Source organism: Diadema antillarum, unplaced genomic scaffold (assembly GCF_040938485.1).
Source record: "Diadema antillarum isolate AM-2024a unplaced genomic scaffold, OU_Dant_1.0 seq00002212_RagTag, whole genome shotgun sequence".
Taxonomy (NCBI): Eukaryota; Metazoa; Echinodermata; class Echinoidea; order Diadematoida; family Diadematidae; genus Diadema; species Diadema antillarum.
This window is the reverse complement of record NW_027272846.1, coordinates 165,481-189,732: the sequence shown is the minus strand read 5'-3', so window position 1 is coordinate 189,732 and position 24,252 is coordinate 165,481. Positions and strand designations below refer to the sequence as shown.

The 24,252-nt window shown below is 38.0% G+C and overlaps 2 protein-coding genes across 2 annotated transcripts in view; one reads left to right on the top strand and one right to left on the bottom strand.

Moving 5' to 3' along the window:
- LOC139714267 (polypyrimidine tract-binding protein 1-like) overlaps positions 1 to 15,982 on the top strand; it is a gene marked incomplete at its 5' end in the record, with an annotated part of 43,576 nt that extends 27,594 nt beyond the window's left edge. Inside the window, 8 exon segments of the mRNA XM_071625982.1 lie at positions 2,708 to 2,832; positions 5,704 to 5,737; positions 8,810 to 8,902; positions 9,932 to 10,029; positions 10,436 to 10,554; positions 11,126 to 11,200; positions 12,708 to 12,771; positions 13,682 to 15,982. Coding sequence (XP_071482083.1) covers positions 2,708 to 2,832; positions 5,704 to 5,737; positions 8,810 to 8,902; positions 9,932 to 10,029; positions 10,436 to 10,554; positions 11,126 to 11,200; positions 12,708 to 12,771; positions 13,682 to 13,750 — 677 coding nt within the window.
- Positions 15,983 to 21,713: 5,731 nt separating this feature from the next.
- Positions 21,714 to 24,252, bottom strand: part of LOC139714260 (sperm flagellar protein 2-like) — a 47,602-nt gene continuing 45,063 nt past the window's right edge. The window contains exons 43-44 of the mRNA XM_071625975.1: positions 23,501 to 23,707; positions 21,714 to 21,785 (exon numbers count right to left, since the gene is read on the bottom strand). Of these exons, the coding sequence (XP_071482076.1) occupies positions 21,714 to 21,785; positions 23,501 to 23,707 (279 nt within the window). The remainder of the gene's footprint in view (positions 21,786 to 23,500; positions 23,708 to 24,252) is intronic.

Here is a 24,252-nt window from a genome sequence, read left to right as displayed (position 1 = left end):
GTCCGTCGTCCGTCGTCCGTCGTCCGTCGTCCGTCGTCCGTCGTCCGTCGTGCGTCGTGCGTCGTGCGTAAACTTTTTACATTTTCATCTTCTTCTTGAAAACCCCATGACCGATTTTCATCAAACTTGGCAGGTAGCATCCCTAGGGGGTTAGGAACTCAATTTGTTAAAATGGGCACCATGCCCCACCCAGGGGGCCCCCAGGGGGCCCAAACCCCCCAAAAATAAGGAATCTGTAAAAATCTTCTTCTCTAGAACCAGAAGTGATAGAGCTAAGTTAATACTATGAGTTAGTACATTGATGACTGTAGTTTCAAGTTTGTTCATGGCAGAATCAGGGGTGCCCCCCTTGGGACCCAGGGGAGGGGGTGGGGAAGGGTTCTAATAGGGCCTAAATTGTACATTTTCATCTTCTTCTTGAGAACTCCATGACCCATTTTCACCAAACTTGGCAGGTAGCATCCCTAGGGGGTTAGGAACTCCATTTGTTAAAATGGGCACCATGACCCACCCAGGGGGCCCCCAGGGGGCCCAAACCCCCCAAAATTAAGGAATCCGCAAAAATCTTCTTCTCTAGAACCAGAAGTGATAGAGCTAGGTTAATACTATGAGTTAGCACATTGATGACTGTAGTTTCAAGTTTGTTCATGGCAGAATCAGGGGTGCCCCCCTTGGGACCCGGGGGGGGGGGGGGGGGGGGGGGGGGGTGAGGAGGGGTCCTAATGGGGCCTAAATTGTACATTTTTATCTTCTTCTTGAGAACCCCATGACCCATTTTCACCAAACTTGGCAGGTAGCATCCTTAGGGGGTTAGGATCTCAATTTGTTAAAATGGGCACCATGCCCCGCCCAGGGGGCCCCCAGGGGGCCCAAACCCCCCAAATGAAGGAATCTTTAAAAATCTTCTCTAGAATCAGAAGTTATAGAGCTGAGATAATACTATGAGTGAGTACATTTGTACATTAATGACTGTAGTTTCAAGTTTGTTCATAGGAGATCCAGGGGTGCCCCTCTTGGGGGTAGGGGGGGGGGAGGTGGTTGGAAGGGTCCAAATGGGGGCCTGAATTGTACATTTTCATCTTCTTCCTGAAAACCTCATGATGGATTTTTGTCAAACTTGGCAGGTAGCATCCCTAGGTGGTCAGGATCTCAATTTATCAAACTGGGCACCATGCCCCACCCAGAGGGCCCCAGGGGGCCCCAATTCCCCCAAATTAAGGAATCTTGAAAAAATTGGGCCCTTATTGTACATTTTCATCTTCCACTTGAGAATGCCTCGTCAAATTTTGGTAGAGCTGTGAATAATTTAGATTAGTGACTGCGTGAAAGGTGAACTTGCGATACTCAGGTGAGCGCTAGACCCGCGGGTCTCTTGTTTTAAGTGCCAGGTGATAAATTATCACTGCATATACATAGATGCAAATACGGTAAATTCCATAAAATCATTGTGGTATAAAATCTACAGTGTAAATTGATGCACTTCGTTTGGGAATTTCCAGTAGAAATTTATTCAAAGTTGGGCATCACAATATAATTGATTGCCTTTTGCTGTAGCAAAGCTATGTAGAAAGTAACACCACCAATGTATTGTGTCATAATATAGCAAGTAGTGACTCACACATTGCAAACTAACCATTGACGACCAAAATATTTATACTCTTTGCTGGTGTAATACATGTAGTGGCATTAACTGTGCAAATACACCTGCCCAGCACCCTCAAGTATAGCCCATAACCCTTGACATCTGACCTTTACCCTGCATGCCGTTCATTGCCTTCCCATAATTCCACCCCGCCATGTCCCAAAACATGGTCAGTAAAAGTGAATATGTAGCTGTGTTGGAGAAAAGTCCCCCCCCCCACAACATTGCTCTACTGATCCTGCCCCCTCCCCCCCACGCGTACACGTAATTTTGATACATGTGTACCCCACTTCACAGTTTAAGCACATTTTGCAGTGTGTGGTTTAGCCTTTTTACCAATCATAAGATCTCTGTGCTATTTGGTCAAACCGTTTCCTCCAATTTACTTTGAGGTCGTATGTAAGTAAACTATTTAAAATCTCAGGCATGTGTGTTTTTGTCCATAAGGATCATTTAGCCAAAGTGCCTTCGTCCTTTAGTTCTGTGTTTTTTCATACAAAAAAAGAAGAAGAAGAAAGATTAGAATATTTCTTAGGTAATAAGAACATTGCATTAACAAACATAGTTTAGTATACACTGTATTCTTGAATTTGTTCCACTTTTTATATACAATAAAATGTGTAAGACAAATGTGTTGCAATGACATGCCCTCCTATAGATGGGATACCAACAGACTGCTAGATATAAAGTTGTAGATTCTGATGAATTGATGTGGTTGTTTTCAAAGCCGTAAGCACATTTTTTCGGGTCAGGTGTGTCATATATTATTCACATATATAGAGCAGTATGATAGGGCAACTCAAATTCTTGTTGCTGGTCTGTGGTAGACACTTGTTAGAATTCTCTAACTCTCGTCACCCTCTCTCTTGCTTTTTCATTCATGTTTCCATAGAGCAGAGGGCTACACTATTATTTTAAAACTTTTAAGATGTCACATTCTGCTGGCCCTAGGTTAACCTCATATATGCTCTACAAAACTATGTGGTTTTTTTTTTTTCGGGGAAATCGTTTTTTATGGTCTAACTTGCGTCTCGTCTCTCTTGTGTTCTGCGGGTCCCTACGCAGGTGTGCCGGCGTTCCCCGCCAGCCTCTCGGCTCTGCCAGGCGCAGCGGCCCAGGGCATGCGCCTTCCCGGGATGTTCATGCAGCCGGGGACGTCCGTTCTCCTCGTTAGTAACCTGACACCGGAGGTAAGTTTGGCTAGCTGATGAGGAAAAGGGAGGCGAGAAAGACGACAGCGCAGGATAATTAGTATGCCTTCAGGTGATCTGTGCATCGTACATAGCCAGTCTAAAAACTGAGAGTACAATAAGGGGGTCAGTTGGGGGTGGGGGGATATATGATGTTGAGTTGTGATTGGTAGTTTAAATTACTCTTGAGACAATTTTTTGCTGTAAATTTCAATTTGGGTCTCAAATTTCCTATTAGCTGACATGGCAAGATGACATGGTATTTGGGTCTCTAGTTCAGTGTGCATTTTAATCAGGATTTCAACCGAAGTGCCCCCCCCCAAAAAAAAAAAAAGTTTTGTACAATGGGATGGTGGTTTTGTCAACATTAACAGAACTTTACAATGTATTTTCGTAAATACCTTGCCAAGCTTGAGCTTGGTACGTTTTCAGGGAGTTGTAACGTATCCATACTCTTAAATAGAATGTTCCCTTTAAAAAGGGTGGAGGTCGAGATCGACAGATCAGATGAAAATAAATAATATAATTTGATTCATTGTTCGTCCTCCCCCCACCACTTTATGAGTAGAAACATGATTTAGCCAAGGCATCAGTTCATATTCATTGAGTGTGTGTGTGTGGAAGTGAAGGAAAGAGCAAGTGAATACAGTTCAGTGATGCTTATGAGTTTGGTTAAAACATCGCTGGCTGGAAGAATTATTCAAAAATGTCATTACTTCATTCTATCAGTAGTAATATATCTTGATATAATTTGAAAAGGCTCAAATTATGGGATCAAATTTTGAGATAAAAAGTGTTACAAGACTTCTGATCTGTGAATTTTTTATATTTGTGAGAATCTGTAATAGGAGAAATGTATGCAGACTCTTGAAGGCTCCCAAGAAATGAAAATACAAAATGAAACAAAATTCGTACAACATGAAAAGTGTGTAAAGTCTGATACAAATTTAATTCCGATAGTTTTGCTGATGCTTCCGGCATGTTGAATAGTGTATCAATCAGCAAGTTAGCTCTCTTGCTGGCTTGCATAAAATCCTGCCCTGTCATCTATACACATTAGGCTGATATTCTCAAAAGACAGTGATAGGTTTCCTTACACTGGTTTCCTTACATGCTTGACACTTACTTTTAGTAGAGAAGAGTAATGTATCTGAATTCATATCTTTTACTATATTGATTAAAAAAAATGTATTCAACTTTAGTAGAGTGCCTGAGTGGATTCATTTCTGTTCTCATATTATTTTTTTTCTATTAAAAAGTATAGACATTACTTTTTTACCTTCATATTTTCCTCGATGCCTTGCCCTTGTCTTTCACTGTGTCTTTAGTTTTAAAAGAAAAGGGGATGAAATTTCTTCCCTGCTTAAAAAAATGGTGTGCCTTTTTTGTGCTTCATTGCAATGATTAGGAATGATTTGTCATGACAAGATATGAATAACAGATCTGATATAGCAGAAAGTATGCAGTGCTAAGTTGAAAATTAGGTGAAATTTGGGTAAAATCATTGTGGGTGAGAGAATACACACTCGCACACACTAGAGAAAGGGTTGTTTGGATTTCACCATATACTTGTATCTGTTCTCTTCCTTCAAAGTACCTATGCAATTCAAATGCATGTTGACTTATTTTGATTTATGATACTCTCAATATCACCTATGTGGTCAAATGAATATCTAAATATGTACCATTATACATGTATTGTATAATAATTACAATTACATCGTCTTTTATAAATCTAATAGTAATATGGAAACATGCAAGTTATGCCCAGTCTAAGGGAAGGTTCATTTCAATATCTTTTGTTTATCATGTTTGTACTTTTGACCAATAGCAGTGATGGCAGATGATGTCATCAACAGAATTTTGGTTTGGAAGTTTTTGTTTTTTTGTAGCCATATCCAAGCAATCTGATGAAAAATAGAGAAAATTATAAGATGTATGGCACACATTTAGATATTCTTGTGGCCACATAAAGCGATATATCAAAGGGTATAATAAATCAGCACAAGTCAACGTGAATTTGCATTGCACAGATCTTGAAACCACCGAATCAAAAAGCCATGGATTCTTTGTGCACAAATAACAGGCTTTCAGCACAGAGAGTGTTAATCTTTCTAGTTGCATTGCGTTCCCACGGCAATGTCATTTGAATGGAGGGAAGATTGTCAATTACTTACTTACTTATTCTGTGAGAGGCTTTTAAAATTGAGACGTTAGTGGTTGAGAGCAGCAGGTTCAGTATGTTACACAGTTCAGTGAGCTTTAGAATGTATACGGTCATTATTCCTAATCTACAATGAATGTATACAGCCAAAGAGATGCATGGCGTTTTGTGTCGATATTATCTACTGAAATCAATTTGGGCAGAGGCGCCAAGTGGGCATTTTGTTGTCACAATTTATTGAGTAATCTTAGATTTTTATGCGTCTTATAGCTGAAAATATTATTTTATGTTGTGACGTAAGAGTAGTGCTGGTTTAAATGACCGTTTGATAATACCTCTTCTTTCATTTCTATGCTGATGTACCAAAAAAAAAGAACAACCTGCAATATTTCCCATTCTGTTTTCCATTTTCCATAAAATCAAAGAAACCTTTGTAATATGTCATATGACCTTTTTAAGACTGTTCAAAAAAAAAAAATTGAGTCTGTATTCTTACAACTGTATACTTGAACAATTTCATCATGTGTTTTGATATTCATATACATAAATATATTTATATATATTTTTTAATTTTCACATTTTTTTCCTCTTCTTTCTTTCTCCCTCAAATCAAACCAAAAACAAAAAAACCTGTCGTCTGTCCTCTCGATCCTCATCCGTCCGCTGTGCCCTTCTCCGCTGTTGCATCCTTCAACTTCCGCATATAGCTGGTTACACCTCAAGCCCTTTTTACCCTTTTCGGTATGCACTTCATCATACACATCCATTTTTTTTCTTTTTTAAAAATTATTATTGTCATTATTACCATTGTTGGTAAGAGTAGTAGTAGTACTGTTTTTCATAAGGAGTTTGTGCCTTGATTTCAGAAAGGAAAAAGGTGTTGTGTGTATTACTGGCCAGCCCCCATGCTGTTTTGAGACTGATGGTTGTGCAATACTGGTGCAAATTAGCAATATTCTTTCAGACTTGGGATCTGTGTTGCCTTTAAAAAAAAAAGAATGGGAAAACCCCACAAAATTGTATCATTTTTAATGCACAGTTATGCTAGGCGTCAAATACCTCACGCCATCACAGACTGTGAATATGTCCTTTTCAAGATATGAGTCAGAGTCACAGAATGAGTGTTATTCTACAATCTTGAGTAGTATAGTATCCAGCTTTGAACTGGAAGGTACCACTTAGTTTTCTAGAAATTTGGCAGACATGAAGTCAGTTGGTCACAATGTAGTAACTCATTAGACAAGTGAACTGTGATAACGGTTTAATGAAGGGGCTGACCAGTAAGTGTTCCTGACAATTTTAGGTCTGGTCAATTTCCAGGGATAGAGAAATTAAGATATGCCATGTGCCAAATTTGTGCAGACCAATGTTTGTGGTTGTACACCCCTCACACTGATCTAACTGGCTAAATATCAAAAGTCAATCAGACTTGCATTAATGGATTCAATTCTAAATGAATCTGAAAACAGTGATAACATTTTCCTTTTTACTCACGGTGAGTATGAATAGTAAGAATAAAATCATAGAATTTGAAAGGACGGCTAACTGTAGAAAGAAAATTGATACTATTTCCTGTTTGGATAAAATCCAGTCTTCTAGAATGTTTGAATTCTACTCCATCTTTATATAGTTTCACCTGATTGTATTTTTTTCCTATTTTTAAAGTCAGAAACATGTTTCTATGCTTCAAACACCCTGACTTTCATTTTGACTAGTGCACTTTTAACCTTTGTTTTTGAAAATTGAAATTTGAAATATCAGAAATGATATTTTAATCAGTATTTTTAATGTTTAAAAAAAGAAAAAAAAAGTTTAATTGTGTTCAGCAGTCTTGTGCTTTAACTTTGTATACCAGTCATAGCTAGAGATGAAATTTGTATTATTATTATTATTTTTTGCACAAATTTTATGTAAATTTTTATTCTTGAGGTAAATGGTGTAAAATTGCATATTATGGTAGCAAAACTGGGCAATACTTTCTAGTAGATCATCAATCCAAAACACATGAGGAAGTTAATGCTTTGAAATGAATGTTTGAATGAAAACAAACAAACAAACAAGTATTATATATTCACACATGTAATTGTCTGACCTGGTAAAGCATTTTAGAAGTGACAGTTCATTTGAGTATGTCATAGCCCAAGTAAAACTTGATTGCAAATTTCAAAATAAGCACAGATTCAAACTTTTATCTCTGGCACAGTTTTATTATGCCACTCTAGGCTGCAAAAGATATTTATGTGCAAGAATCAAAGAGATGAGTAATATTTATAGCAGAGTAGTAAGTCCATTCTTGTCTTGATAAGCCAGGGAAAACTATGACTTCTTTCAGTTCTGTGGATGGTGACTTCACATCATTTTGATGAGTAAAGGGGAGAAGAATATGTAGATAGATTTTCATCATCTTCATGTGACTGTGCATATTGATTGTTCTGTATCAATTTGATTTTATGATTTGACATTACATGTTATGTATCGTTATTCAATGTTTTACCCTTTTTTTTTTGGTCTTCAATAATCTCTTTGCTGTGATTTTGACATTTTTGTCCGTTTGCCGTGCATGACACCAATTCCCTATGCCTTGTTTGTATCTCCCGAACTCTTTGTCCAACCTTCAGGATAATCATACCGAATCTATTTCAAAAAAAAAGAAGAAGAAAGAAAATAAATGAATGAATAAACAAGTAAATAGATGAGTGTTTCTGTAAATTATGATCCATTACATTTGGAGATAGGGTGTCAGTACCAGAGATACAGGTATTGCATATAAGCCAGTGTCAGTACACCCACCGCACTTGCTGAACCAAATCTGATGCAACTTTATAAAAACACCTGTTGCAAATGCTTGTTTCTAAAATGGCAAACTAACGCTTTCGCTCCCAGGATAGTAAAATGTCCCTTCCTCTCCCTGACTTCTTTTAAATATACTTATATATTATATCTGCATGGTTCTCTTTGTTGTTGTTGTTTTCTCCTCTTCCTTTATTTCATGCCGGTATGGGTGTATTGTTACTAAGGTCAAGAAGTAGGAAGACCCTAATCTGTGGTTTATTCATGTTTTATAAAACCGTTTAAGATCCCCCCTTTTTTTTGTATCGGTTTATTCCTCGAATAGCCCGATTGGTGATGATGTAAAATTCATTTCGCCGAGAAGATGATGACTTGTATTGAAAAAATCTGGTAGAAAAATCACAATTGGAAATGTTTCACTTTCATGTGACTCAAATAATAATAGCAGAATATTTTCAAGCTTGAGTTTGGATGACTGATAAACGTCGAGACCAGTTTCCTATGACTCTGCAATCCTGAAAGACTTTGAACACCACCCAACATGATTCTGAAGGCAATGAGTGAACTTCTGTGCCCCAATGGCTCCCCTTTAAATCTCATCTTGATACTGACTCGGTCTTTCTGCACCACTCCTCTGATCTTGTCCTTGGAGATCAGCTCATTAAATGTTTTATTGTGCACTCTTTTTTTTTCTCTCTCTCTTTCCTTGGATCTCCTTTGCTTTTCTTTAATGTTTGTTGTTAACAATCATCGGCTGGTGCATGATCTTGCAAAGTGTGCAATCGACCGACCTTATCTTGTGTCGTCTCTGATTTTTCTTCTATTCTCGTATTCATGGAATAGAATAAATTGCTTCGAATGTAGCGTACTTGCATGGCTGTTTTACTGTGTGTTTCATTTTTTAACTGACATAGGTGTTTATTCTGTTGCCAGAGTACAGTCTTAAATCTTTTGACGACCTCTCTGTTTGTCATTCGTTTGCTTATTTTCATTTTATTATATTTTAATTTTTGTCCTTTGCAGGTGTATACGGAGATGTTCAGCGGGTGAAGATTCTGTATGAGAAGCGTGATAACGCCCTCATTCAGATGACAGATGCCAACCAAGCTCAGTTAGGTATGTGGGCGACCAAAACGACACAGCATTTACTTCATCAGTAGTCATAATAAACTCATAAAGCTAGGCAAGATTGCTTATATAGAATGACAGTGAATAAGATACAAACATATAGATGTATATTTGCCTCTTTTCCACCCCTTTACATTGTAAATATTCATGTTTTAGTAAGTGATGCATCACGCGTTACCCCGGGGTACCACGTTGTGTAGCGCCTCCTCACGTCCAATCGAGGACAGCCGCAGAGAAATGCATGCACTGTGTGTGCGTGTACATAGTCATTCCCGTGCCACTGCATGTTATACTATGCATGCATGGTACGCTATGCTAGCAATAGCGTGTGCTTCAGTGCAGTGCAGTGCAGTGCCAGTGCAGTGGCTAGCGGGTGCTAGCTCCAGCACCAAAATAATTTCCACTTTTTGGCAACCCAGGGTACAACCTTTAAAAAAAAAAAAACATTTCAACAAAATGGCTGATTTTTATTTGGTACCCCGGGATACCATTTATGTCATCAAGTAGAAGAAACAGACTGTATGAGATTCGGCCATTATTTTTCTGTGCTTTTTCTTTGATGTAGGGAATGATAGAATGTACTGTATGTTATGTATAGACGGGGGATCAATCCAGTAATAAAGGGATGAATGTTGAATGGTTTTTACGGAGTGCTTTCTTACAGCTGTACAATGGTGTTAACTTGAAGTATGCAGACATTGTTAGCGAAATATTACTCATGTTTCTTTGTTGTTGTTTTTTTTCACACAACATCCTAGTATTGAGTTCTATTTTCAGTGTAGTTAATGTACAGAATACATATGAGAATTTGAAGTTCAGTCAGCTTGACCAAGTTCTTCACTTAAACCGATAGATGCACATAGGTGTTGACAACGTATTCAAATGTGGAGGGCAGAATTTTTTTGTTTTGTGTGAGTATTATGTATGTGCAAAAAACTCATGTACCTACAGGAACTCCACGATTCTTCATGAATTTTTGTGTGAGTTTATGACCGCAATCGCTCGATCATTTTACAGCCATGAAGCACTTGTCGGGGGTGAAGCTATACGGCAAACAGATTCGCGTGACGTCGTCCAAGCATCAGATGGTTCAGCTACCCAAAGAAGGCCAGCCGGTAAGGAGAGCACGGCGAGTCTGCCGCCATCTACAGACGTCGTTTCACTTTATTTGACTCAAATCGGCTTTCTGATCATCAATCTCTATGTAGAGTAATACAAACCTGTATCGTGTTTGATTGCAGATTTGATAACGAGAAATTAGTGGTTTTGGCTGTAATCATGCTGACTTGAAAATAGAATAATATGCTACAGCTACAGGAGCTTGGAAGAGTTTTTCTCCTATGTGAAATTTGATAAGACTCTTCGAGAGACGTGTGGCCAGTAGTTTTTGTAAAGGGGACCGTTGGTAGAAGTTCAGGGCACTACCATATCTCTGTATTGCCCCGATTTCTGATAATGAGTCCTTCATTCAGCCCAGAACTACTTGTATGAAATCCTCGTTTGCTCCTTTCGTGTTGCTAGGACGCCGGTCTGACCAAGGACTTCAGCACGTCGCCGCTTCACCGCTTCAAGAAGCCCGGCTCAAAGAATTTCCTGAACATCTATCCACCGAGTTCAACACTCCATCTCTCAAACATTCCGTGAGTTTCCTTTTCTTCAAACACTTTGTGTTAATTTGAGATATTTGCAATCAAAGCTGCTAAAAAAAACAACGAAAATTATAAGAAAATACGGGATATTTTTCATCATAACTTCTAGAATATTGCTTGTTATGTAACAAGTGAGGCATCACTGGAAAGGTTTAATTTTGCTCCATCTGATGATAGACCTAATTTTAAAAATGTTTAAAAATGGCACCTAACCCCATTTGCAATTAAAATTCTTCACATGTAAATGTATCTTGTCCTCTGCTGGTACTACCACTATTCATCGTAAAGATGATGAGGATTATAACAGCCTGTTGTTCTTTGAGCGTTCTTTCACAAAGATTTTTGTCAGGGCAGTCGTTCTGTAATGCTTCATAATGTGGAAGCAGTCAATCATTGACTACCTTACGTAGAGATGGTGGACTTACATCCTTCTGGCTTTGCAGCCAGTGTGTATGAATGCATATTAAAAGTGTGAGGTATTCACGCTTTTATATGTGCCATGATATGTTTTGTCAACTCATTGTGATGTGACCCGTGATCTTCACTGTTTTCTTCCTCATAGGCCCACTGTTGATGAAGACACATTAAAAGATGCATTCAGTCAACATGGTGCTGTGGCCAACTTCAAGTTTTTCCCGTAAGTACTTTGCTGTACTAACACGAGAACTTTAAACATCGTAGTGATTAAATGCCAGTCATTCTTCTCCCAGATGGTCAGGAGAATTTTGGAATGACACCTGTTACACTGAGGGGGGGGGGGGGGGGGGGAGAAAACTGACAGGAAATTCGAAATAGTTTAGATTGATGTACAGAATCAGAAAGGAATGATCACATTACTGATATATTTTCATGTGTACTGCAGCCTCGTATGTAATTTCCACTTTATTTCATCTGTTGGTTACATCTGTTGATTGCATCTGTTGATTACATCTGTTGATTGCATCTGTTGATTGCATCTGTCGATTACATCTGTCGATTGCATCTGTTGATTGCATCTGTTGATTACATCTGTTGATTACATCTGTTGATTACATCTGTTGATTGCATCTGTTGATTGCATTGTTGATTACATCTGTTGATTACATCTGTTGATTACATCTGTTGATTGCATCTGTTGATTACATCTGTTGATTGCATCTGTTGATTACATCTGTCGATTGCATCTGTTGATTGCATCTGTTGATTACATCTGTTGATTACATCTGTTGATTGCATCTGTTGATTGCATCTGTTGATTACATCTGTTGATTGCATCTGTTGATTACATCTGTTGATTACATCTGTTGATTACAGCGTACATCTGTTGATTGCATCTGTTGATTGCATCTGTTGATTACATCTGTCGATTGCATCTGTTGATTGCATCTGTTGATTACATCTGTTGATTACATCTGTTGATTGCATCTGTTGATTGCATCTGTTGATTACATCTGTTGATTGCATCTGTTGATTGCATCTGTCGATTACATCTGTTGATTACATCTGTCGATTGCATCTGTTGATTGCATCTGTTGATTACATCTGTTGATTACATCTGTTGATTGCATCTGTTGATTACATCTGTTGATTGCATCTGTTGATTACATCTGTTGAATAATCTGTTGATTGCATCTGTTGATTACATCTGTTGATTGCATCTGTTGATTGCATCTGTTGATTGCATCCGTTGATTGCATCTGTTGATTGCATCCATTGATTGCATCTGTTGATTACATCTGTTGATTGCATCTGTTGATTGCATCTGTTAATTACATCTGTTGATTGCATTGTTGATTACATCTGTTGATTGCATCTGTTGATTACATCTGTTGATTGCATCTGTTGATTGGATCTGTTGATTGCATCTGTTGGTTACATCTGTCGATTACATCTGTTGATTACATCTTTTGATTACATCTGTTCATTACATCTGTTGATTGCATCTGTTGATTACATCTGTTGATTACATCTGTTGATTGCATCTGTTGATTACATCTGTTGATTGCATCTGTTGATTACATCTGTTGATTACATCTGTTGATTACAAGTGTTGATTGCATCTTGCATTTTTCACATTTCTCATAAAACCATTTTGGTATGCCATGATACATGTAGTAGATAACAACAGGAATAACAGGTTTGTTTCTGTTTTTTTCCTCCCACAGGAAAGACAGGAAGATGGCTCTTATTCAGATGGGATCGGTAGAGGAGGCGACACACGCCCTAATTGTGAGTAATGCCCCACCCCCTTCACTGTGACTACGCCCTCCTTCCAGAAACATTACCCCTCTTTTGTTTTGAGCATCATCTAGGTAGATTGTAGAGCAAAACAACCACAAGCTTAAAGAGGAAATCCACCTCCCCCCAAAAAACAACAACAACAACAGCAAACAAACAAACAAAAGAAAGAGAAAAATATTTCCTACAGAACGATACAAAAATGACCAAAATGTAATAAGAAATATGGAAGATATGACATTTTGAAATATCACATTTTTTCCGAAAACGTTTCTTGACCAGTCCTTATGAATATTCAAATGAGTGAGTTGATGATATCATACCATCACTATTTTTCACGTATATTTTATATGAAGTTTGGAAAAACTGTTATTTTTATCTAATATAAATAAAAGCATGTTCCCATACCAAGATGTATCAGAGTTAGAATTTGTTCTTTTTTGTTTTGGGTGGTTGTAAGGCAAGTTTAACTTTTGTACAGCTGAAATGTGAGATTGTTGTCATTTCTGTATCTGAAATGAATAAGAAATTGTGAGAGCGTGACATTGTCAACTTGCTGATTTGAATATTCGTAAAGACTAGTCAAGAAGTGTCTCCCCAAAAATTATGAAATTTCAGAATGTCATAACTTCCTTATTTCTTATCCGATTTTTATTATATTATTTTTGCACTGCTTTGCAGGGATTTTTTTTCACTCTCTTATGAAATTGATTAAATTTTGGGGTGGATTTCTTTTTCAAGATACAACTCAAATCATCATCAGTACACCAACCACAAGCATATCAAATTAGTGATCATTTGCAGTACTTGCAATAGCAAGTAGATTTCACGTTACAAGTCCGCATGTTTCAAATGTTTTCTCATCAGTGATTTGTCCCGTTTTTGCTGGTTTTTCTTTCAGGCAATGCACAATTATCAGCTGGCTGAGTCCAACCATCTCCGAGTGTCATTCTCCAAAGCCCAGATCTAGGCGGCAGCATCGTGGGCGGCGGGGGAAAGAAATCAAAAAGATAGAATTACGCGAAGCAGTACATCTACAAGCACAATAGGTCACCCTTGTGGACCGCCGACGCGAGAGAGTGAGAGAGAGAGAAAGCAAAGATGTTTTTTGTTGTTGTTTTATGGAGAATTCACCCTTTGTGCCATTAATATTGGGATCACTCAATGCAAATACGACGTACAGCGAATTAAGAGAAGAACAATAGTCTTTGATAATCGTTTCCCTTTAGCCCCCGTGAGCGAGCAAAAGATCGGCAAGGGACTTCTGCGGGAAGAAACCGTTGCTCGGCAGAACTCCGGATTGAACGGCGTCGCTCTGGACAGCACTTGACACTAGTGACGCGATTTTTTTTTTTTTTTTTGTTGCTGTAAATGTGGCAAGCAGAAAGAGGCACAGTACAGCTTGTTTGTGTAACTTATACATCATCTTGCATGTGTACTCACAGGGTGTTTCTGTCCCTTGAATTTTTGCTTTTCATTTTGATGATTTTTTTTTTTTTGGTTGCTTTTGCGTGGTGTTATTCAACCTCTCCCCTCCCTCCCCAATGCAAAATCTTCTCGTCGTCTTGAATCCACTACAGTGGCGTTTGAAGTTGCGGAGTGTTTCTATGAAACAGTTGCAACTGAAGTGTGTTCTTGTCATTTCACTTATTATCATTATTATTTTTATTTTTTGTGTGGGGTACTCTTGACTACAACTTTGTGGCAATATTTTGTGACAAGAACCTCTTAGAAGCATGTTGCAGAAGTTTCCTAAGGCGCACTGTTTACCCATCTCCCTGTCTTTGGCTTACAGTGATACATTGTATATAGATTAAAACTTTTAGGAGAAATTTAGATGGATTAGGAAGATTATTGACGATGTGCGGATCTCTTATCTGCTTTATTTCTGGTGTACGAGTTATCGATTTCTGTTTGAAAAATGTTTCTCGATTATCTGCATGAATTCATTTTCTGGGAAGCGTCGTTTTTTTTTTCGCGCTTCTCGTCTTCTGGATTGTACTGTGTTGTGGTGTATATTTCATTGATTTACTGCATATTCTCTCTCTCTTGTATCATTAGTCCCAGATATAGCGGATTTTGCTGTCCCAAGAACATGTCTAGGATAAGCCATCAATGTTTCGTCAGTTTTGATGTTTTTGAAATCATGCGATTTGGTCAGAGAAGAGGAATTAGTTGACCTCTGGGTAATCACCTTGGTTATATCAAGTTTCTAATCTCTGTATGTGTATAACTCGAATTTGCTTCTCCAAGTGCTCCAAGAGCAGTATCCTTTGATTAACTTTGATTCTTTGAAAGAAAAAAATCAGCTTCATCACTTCTTGCAAAGCAAATTCTCTCTTGAGTGGTTTTTTAGATCTTAGGTTTTTTGTTGGTGTTTTGTGTTGCTGTGCATGCTTTACTAGCATAAATCTCTCTTTCAAAAAAGAAAAAAAAGAAGGGAAGAGAAAAAGACAGGAAGAGTGGAGATTCAGTGTCATTCTCCGAATGAAATGTAGGTAAACACGTAGCAAATTTCTGTGGACAGATAGAAACTAGGGACTGACCGCTTGTATTGGTGAGAAATTGACAGAAGAATCAACATTCCATTTTTAAGTGTGAGCGCAACCCTATTATTTTACGTGTTCCATCTTAATGCTTGGCAAAGCGTGAAACGTGCCTAACGACCACAGAGTTGTCTCTGCCTGGAAATGAACAAGTTTGAAGGTGATGTGGTGATAGTCTGGCTCGCCGAAGCAATAATAAGAGAAACTTTAAAACACAGACGGAAAATCAGGTGCTGTATGTATGACAGCGTTCTGCAGTGCTGCTGACTAGGAGATAGTCTGCCTGCTTCAGACCCTGTCGTTCAGTTTATGACATCCCCTATACCCGATGTCCGTGTGAGCATTGCTTCTTGTGTAACATGCATGCCTTAAGTGGATGGTATAACATCACGTCATAGATCCCGCAATATTTAAGACATCCACTCGTGAGACAATCATTGAGTCAAAAGAATGGACAGCAATTCAATGGAAGAGATATTGTGTGGTGTGTGTTTTTTTTTTATTCGTTAAGGCACAATGAATGGAGCAAGAGCTCAAAATAATTGAGGCTGTAGCGTATAAATCTCCTGTTTTGAAGTGCGCTGAATTTATAACTTATATAAATGTCAATTATTCTAAACACGAAATGGAAATATGTGCAGTAATGTATCGTATTGTTCATCTACTGATTTGTTTTTTTCATCTAATGTATTTCGTAGGATTTTTCTCATCTTTCACGATATGAAAATAATGCTTGTGTTGTATATTCAGAGATTGAAATCTTGTACATGTTATTTCTAGATTAGAAGATTTTTTTTTTCTCTCTCTCTCTCCCTTCTTGTTATATCTGCAGTGTGATATTATCATGTTCATTGAGAATGAATAGGCCCAGCCGGGAAAATTATGGCATCGTAAACTTTTTCAGTGCCCCGCTTTTCATCCCTCCTGCTTACCCCTTTTTTCTTGTACCTATACGTTCCCTTCCATTCTTAAGCAAGTGTTTTAAATAGTGTCTAGTCCCTATTTCAATTGTCTCTCCTCACCCTCACGTAACACCACTCTGGGTATGTCCTTTGTGCATATGGCTGCTAAAGAAGAAGATGATCGGGGAGAGTAGGAGTAGGAGGTTAATGCTGCTGTGGTTGGTTTGTTTTTCTGTGTGTTTTTCCTTTCCTTGACTTCTTATATCGTAAGGTCACATCTTAAGTTCCCGTGTTCTGGAACCCGAGGCTGATTAAATGTGCCTTAATGCTGGGTGATGACTAAAATAGCTTGAAGTGAGTCTCGCAAGTTCTGGGCAAAAGCGATGAATGCATCGACAAATGTAAGGAGGGAGAAGAAGAAAAAAAGAGGCCCCGCTTTTGTTAAAATTGGACATGATATGTGTAAGCCACTGGACATGGGGGAAATCATTGTATAGTCTGAACATGGGGTTGTGTTAAGTTAGAAAATCCGTGGATATGTTCCACAACATTTCACTTGTGTATGCATTGTGTTCACATTGTAACTGTGATGCAACCCAGCCGTGTGTATCTGATGCTATGGATATGGATTTTTCTATTAGATCCCCCATCCGTTGCTATTCTTCTCACTATTCAACATAAGTTGGTGTATGTCAGTTATTCGGTTTGTATCAAAAAGGCGCAAGGGCACAAAGTGAAGGGGATTATTTCTGTGTGTGAGGCATTTCATTACAAGCCTCTGAGAGAGAATACATTTTTCGCTGATTGACTTTCTGATTTTATTAATCTTGTATATGTAGTGTAAAGGCAAGTTCATATTATTCCATGTCTTTTATCTCTGTGGTATTCATAACTATGTGGCTTGTAAAATTTGACACAGGATTACAATGTAGCTTTCAGATTACTGTAGACCGTAGAGTGTACCTTTGGCTAGCTAAGATTTTAAGTAAGCAGTGGTTTTAGGTTACGTATCAATGTTACTGCTATTTTTTTCATGTTCTTACGAGGAGGAAACCTGTTTGAGAGTATTTTCCCCTTTTTTCTTTTCCCACTCCTTTTCCCTCTCAAAGAGTAGACCGTCATTACGTGTGCATTTTGTGCTTACTTTAAAGCCTTGTGCACACATTCATCATATATCTTACTTCTCAGCAGCTTCTTCATATCGAAGTTTAACACCTCTAACTTCACACATCTTTGGCTGGCAGCATGTAATGTTTATCACACGTAGAAAAAAAATTTGGCGAGTGATTTTTTTTTTCCAGCAAGCATTAACACGCACACCAGTTTTTTCTGCCTCCCCCCTACTTCACTGTATATATATTTGTTCCTCCCCTATTCACATTGTGTTAAGTGAAGACGGCTTGTATTTTACTTTTTTTCTTCCTTCGTCATGAACTTTTTTTTTTTATTCCAGTTTTGAGTTTATTACTCCCTTGTCACATCTACACTTGTGTGAAAGTAACTCACTCACCCCTATCTGTCTAAAGCCCTTCGATCAGACGCACTAAGTGTGAAAGGGTCTATCGCTACACTTCTCTCTATTCTGCAAGTCGTTGGCTTTGTCCACTACATCTCGTTGCTGTTATACACACTCGGAACAAAAAGAAAAAAGAAAGAAAAGAAGGACACACACACACAGACAAAAAAAAGACCTGGAAAGAAATGCCTCCAGATATGTGACACCCTGTACCTATTAATCGAGGCCATTCCGCTCATTTTTAGGGACAGGGTGATCGCAAAGAGAGCGTGGGATGAGAAAATTGTGTGTGATGCATTTCTTTCCAGTCGTTCTAGAGGAAACTGATGCCGCTGCTGCCAGGACACATTTTGGCGTTGTAGTTTATACCCTGTAAATTGCGCAAATCAAAGAAAAATTTTGGTCACGCTCCATCATAGTTACCGTAACAGTACCAAGCAAGACTTTATGGACTGGCATTGACCCATCAACAGCAAGACACAAAGTTTGTCTCCATTTTTGCATAGATTCTCTCGCCTTGGTCTCAAACGCATCCCTGCACATAAGACTGCAGGGAGGAAACCGCGAACTAATGATCAATACCTTTTGGTCACATGATCAATACCGTTTGGTCACATGATCCCCGTGTCCTGACAGCAGCGTGTCCTTCGGAAGTGGTTATGAGTTGTAATTGCTTTCATTCACCCATGGTCATCAAGCCACCGTGTATCCCGCCATTTTTTATATTGAGTTTTGACTTTCTCCTCCTCCTACGACAAACGTTTATCCTTTGTTAATTTTTTTCTCTCTATTTTCTCCTATTTCTGCTAATAAACTCTCAATACTGTGCGAAAAAAACCTTCTCTCGTGTCCTCCTCTCCTCTCTCTGGCTCTTCTCCGATCATGTATTCTCTTTTTGAAAGAACAGTCGTATTCTCTTCAGTCTTGTATTCTGCCGTTCTTTCTTCATTGCAACATATGTTTGTGTGTGTTATCTCAAGTGTGAGGCTGTGTTTTTTTTTTTTTAACTTCTCTCATTTTTCTCTCTTTTCGTGAGGTTTGTTTTCCAAATAACATTTTTGTTGCAACTTGCTAGATATCTTCTTTTTTTTTTCCTTCAAGTAACCAATTTGTTAAGTGCATCTTTTTTTTTTTTCCTTCGTGTTCTCAAATGTAGTTGTGCTAGGCAAGTCTCTCTCTGTTTGAGACAATAATTTGTGTGGTGTAACTAGAGCTAAAAGAAAATCGTTTGTACTTGATTAATTTATTGATATTATATATATACTCCAATCCCAGCCCGACATCGTCTTTCATAAACACTGGCCTCCGACCTTTGACCTCGCACAGGACGGTCAGTCTGTTGAGCACACACGAAGGGTCGATGACCACTTGCAGACATTCCTTTGACAATAATGATGATTCCTGTTTTTATACCAAAGTTTTACTTTTTTTTCTGTTTCTTTTTTTGGGACGTCAAGACAGATTTTAACGCACAAGTTTGTGCTGTGATGAAGTAGCTCATTCAGTAGCTTTGTTCATAATCAGTCGATGAATCTCACCTCTTCTGAGAAAAAACAAAAACAAACCAACAACCGAACTACAACTTTTAGCAAATTTGGACTTGGAGTATTGTATAGATTTTAGGAAATATCTTAAAACATCTTTCTTTCTAGGTATGTATTAACAGGCCTACACATTTTTTTTATAATTATTATTCTTTTGTCAAGAGCCTTTCTGGGATAAAATAGAGAACAGACAGATTGTCTGTTGTTTTTGTTTTTTCTCTTTTTTTTTTAGAAAAAAAAACCTTGAGATAATACTAGGGGAAGAGGTATGTGCCTTATCCCCGGTATCAAACATATCTTGACTTAAGGAGATCTCAACCGGTCAGTGGCCCTCATTGCCGGCCGGACACTGGCCGCGCCCACTGATGCGGCCCATCTCCCCAGTTGCCTTGGTAACTAAAGGAGGTTTCAAGTGTGTTGTACAAAAAAGAAAGAAGAAAAAAATACGTGAGAAAAAGCATAAAAAAGAAGAGATTGGATATATTAACGTGTGATTTTCATGGTAAATTAAAAAAAACTTGTTTTATACAAGAGGCTGATGGAAAGTTTGGTGCCGTTGATGTGTCTTTATGATACGTGCATGTGATTTTTCTTTCACCATATTTTTCCCCTCGTTATTTTTTTTTTAATCTTTTTTTTTTACTGTGAATGTAAATGCATGGTGATCAAGCTGCACATTTATGAGACAGAGTATGAAGTGGGAATGATTTATATTTGTGCACTTTGACTTGTGAGAAAGTGACTGTGTGTGTCTGTGTGTTCGTGTGGTGATTGGTCTATTTTCTTGTGTGTGACAGAGGAATGGGCATTTCCCATTGAAAAAAAAAAACACCCAAAAAACCAAAAAAAAACAAAACCTCTACTCATAATGTAAAGGTTCCCAGAATGCTGAAATAAAACAGGAACTGTAAACAAAGTGTTGTAGACAAGAGATATCTTAGAAAGATTAGATGTGACAGATTAGGATCTTCCCAATTGCAAAATGTTAGGTTAAAAGCTCAAGAACAAACCAAGCACACACACACACACACACACACACACACACGGACACACACAAATTATACCGTGACCATCAAATCAGGTTAAGCCATTCACTTTGCTTTATATACACTTCAGTCAATCCATGGGAATGAAAAAGGGCATGTTACGACAAAACATCTGAAATTAAAGGTTATCAAATATTAAAGTACATTTCTCTGTAACACATCTGGAAATATTACTTGACAGGACGGAAGTACAGTGTAGCAATGAGCTAGCACAAAGTCAGTAAGAGTTCACATACATACGTGTTGTACATCTCAATGGTCAAACAACAAAAGTGTGCAAGTCATACTCAAAAATATGCCTCACCATGGACGGCAAATATATTTTTCTTGAGGCTTGTATTGTACACTGTTAGATACATCATACGCAAATGCCTACTGATGTATTATTAAGCTTATACTGAGAGGTATAGGCTTATGCTGAAATGTATAAATTGTGTAGGTGATACATACATAACGTATATTATTCTCAAATCTCAAGTCTAGAAAAAAAACTTATTATAGGTCATATTATGTACATTCAAAATCACACTAATATGAACTAGATAAAAAAAATTTGCATCTGTCAAAGGAATTATATACACCATGAAGGGTAAAGTGCATAAATGCTATATGAATACCATGATGTAGTTCAACCAGATCAAAAGTGATGAAAAAATGGACTCAACAAACTTTGAACTGCCTCACTGCTGCATTTTCAAAAAACATTTTGTTTTCTTTGTATAGACATGGAGACTACATATTGTAGTTTGGCGTATTGTGAAACTTTATTCAGACATGTCTGAAAGGCCATGAATTTTCAGCTGGGTTGTGTGACACGTTTTTCCATCCATCTTCGGCGTTAGGGATCCATGCACTGGTATGGAATATGAATAACTTGAATCACACTGTAAATATGCTGGAAAATTATTTACATAACTGATCTCCATTATTTGAGGGGAGGAAAGACAAGTAAATACTATCTCCAGGGAAAACCATCATTATTTATCTCATAATGCATCTTTCCTAAGAAACAACTAAGAAATGCTAGTCACCACTGATTTATGCCATGTAGATGTCATATATCTGATGAAACATTGACTCAACTTTGAATTAAGATAAATTTACCAGAGGGCAGCCCATCCTAAAAATATGTAGTCCCAGTCAAAATCTCTAGAAAACAAATTCAGTTTTCACAAATCTCACTAAAAAAAAGAGAAAAAAAAGAGAAAAAAAAAGAAAAAATGCACACAACTTTCTGATTCCACAAATCTTAGAAGAAGTGTAATATGGATGATGCATGCTGGTTGTCAAGGAGAAAAGATGTCGCAGGAGACGGATTTCTAAGGCGTTTCCGATGAAGGAAAGTCTTCTGGGTTTTCCTCCATTCAGGCCCAGCACCCTCAAGACATGATGCTGTGGGCGTCGTTGTCTGATGGCAGGATAACTGGGGCTGTAAATACCAGGCTGAAGTCCTGTAGGCAAAACATGGGAGAACGGAGATGGGTGTGAATAGAATTGCATTGATTGATAGATAGATAGGAGTAGATACATGTAGATTGATAGATTGGTAGATAGAGAGATAAATAGATAGATGGAAAGATAGATAGATGGGTAGATAGATAGATATATGATGGGTAGATAGATAGATAAAAAGATAGATAGATGGAAAGATATATAGATTGATAGATAGATAGATGGGTAGATAGACAGATGGGTAGATAGATAAAAAGATAGATAGATAGACAGATAGATAGATAGATAGATAGATAGATAGATAGATAGATAGATAGATAGATAGATAGACAGATAGATGAATAGATCAATACTGTATAAGCTGTTATTTTCATATACAGATTTTTTTTTTGCAAATGAGGTCACAGACATTTTCGAGACATGTTTTTCGCAAATTGACACCGAGGCTATTGTGACTGCACTATTACCCTAGCTCGTGGCGACGTTTTCGTGTGTTGTTGATTTGCGGTCCAACTGTGATTCGCGAAATTCGCGCAAATTAAATCGTCGCGAAAATAACAGCATATACAGTACATAGATTAATAGATAAATGGAAAGAAAGATGAATACATATATATCCTGTAGGTAGGAATACAGACAAACATATAGAAACAAGTAGAAAGATAGAAATGTAGATGATAGATAGATCAGTAGATAAATAGATACGTTGATATTTAGATTGAAGGATAAATAGATAAACAGATAAATAGGTAGGTGGAAAAACATGGAGGGACAGAAGAAGGAAAAAGCCATTAATAGATAAGTACGTGGTGAGAATAGAGATAGAGAGAGAGGGATAGAGATTGAGTGAAGATGGAAAGATAGGAGGATAAAAAAAATGGATGTGAATGATAAAGATGATAAAAATGACCTACATATGTACAGAGTGAGATACTAAAGTGCAGTTGATACAAGTGAGTCTACGTTCTTTTCATTTCTTCGCAATGGGTCTGTATGTTTTCACATACCAAACGAATAAAACACATAAAACACATCACAATGATGAAAAGAACATATGACAGATATATGCCAACAACTAAGGGGAAAAAAACAAACAAACAGCATGGCAGGTCACACCTGAATCTGCAGAACCATTTGGGGGATCTATCTGACCCTAATCGTTTCATATCTTCTGCAGATGGATATTGCCTATGACAATTACATATTGTTGAAAGGAGAGGTAAGACAGGTGCATTGGAAGTCATTTGAAGGTAAAGAGCGAGCTGTGATTAGTACTTTAAAAGTCAAAGGGAATAGGTCATGGGGCTGGGCTTATAACCTCTTGAGCGTTTGAAAAACTAAAACAATTTAAGGAATCCTCTTTGTGAGTTTCACAAAATTAAGAAAAAAAAATGGGGTAAAAAAACCGGACAATTAACTTACACCATGAGATTCAGAGTAACTTGAATGCGTGACTATACCCCTTTGAGAGTTAAAGAGTGTAAGGTTGGAAAAATTGGACCAGGATTTATACCCTTTTAGAGTTTTGACAAGGAGGCAGTGCTTACCAGTGCCTTATAGCAATGGCAGAGAGATGGGCAGTCTTGGAAAATGGGGTGTTCAAAACTTTACGGAATAAGGGAGGAGCAATTCACCCTGTGGGATTTGTAGGAAGTAGAAAAGAGGGCTGGGGTTTATATCCTTTTAGTGTGTTGGATTAGGAGGCAGTGCTTACCGGTGCCTTGTAGCGATGGCAGAGGGATAGGCAGTCCTGGATGATGGGATGTTCTATCAGGGTGAAGAACGGAACCGGCTCCAGCTCCTCCGAGCCGAGCTCACGGTACACGGCAGCCAGACGCTCCTGGCTGAACGTGTCCTCCGGGTCCGAGGTGACGCTGAAGCGATGGCTGTCGCCGAGCGACGGCTGACCGTGATGGAGTACCTGTGGTCAAAGTGATGACAAAGTTGGCAGATCCAGAAAGATGAGAGGGAATACATGGTGACGATCATGAGAAGTGATACAGATAAGAAATGCCGAAAGAAAAACAAAGGTGACTCGTAAAAGGCACAATGAGCCAATACATGACAATAAGGAAAGATAAGCACATACCCATAGCCAACTTGGGGCAGAAACTGTTATCACTGTTACCATGTACAATTGCAGATATGTTTACAGGCTGTAGTACATATAAAATCATTAAAATCCATGAATTCTTGCAGCAATTTGTTTTTAGTGCAACTGATTGACAATTGATTGAATGATTGATTAACAATGATGAAGGGTGATTTGACAATCAGTTGCAATATAAGATCATTTCACAAAAAGAAAATTGCAAGGTGGTCAGACCCTTGAGAAGATTTGCTCTGAAACTTAAACATTTTTCCTTGTGAGGAATGACCAGTGCATAAAACTTCTGAACAATGAAATGTACTTGTCAAAATTGGCTCTGATGGACCGTGTAATATATTGTAGTCACACCTTGTTCC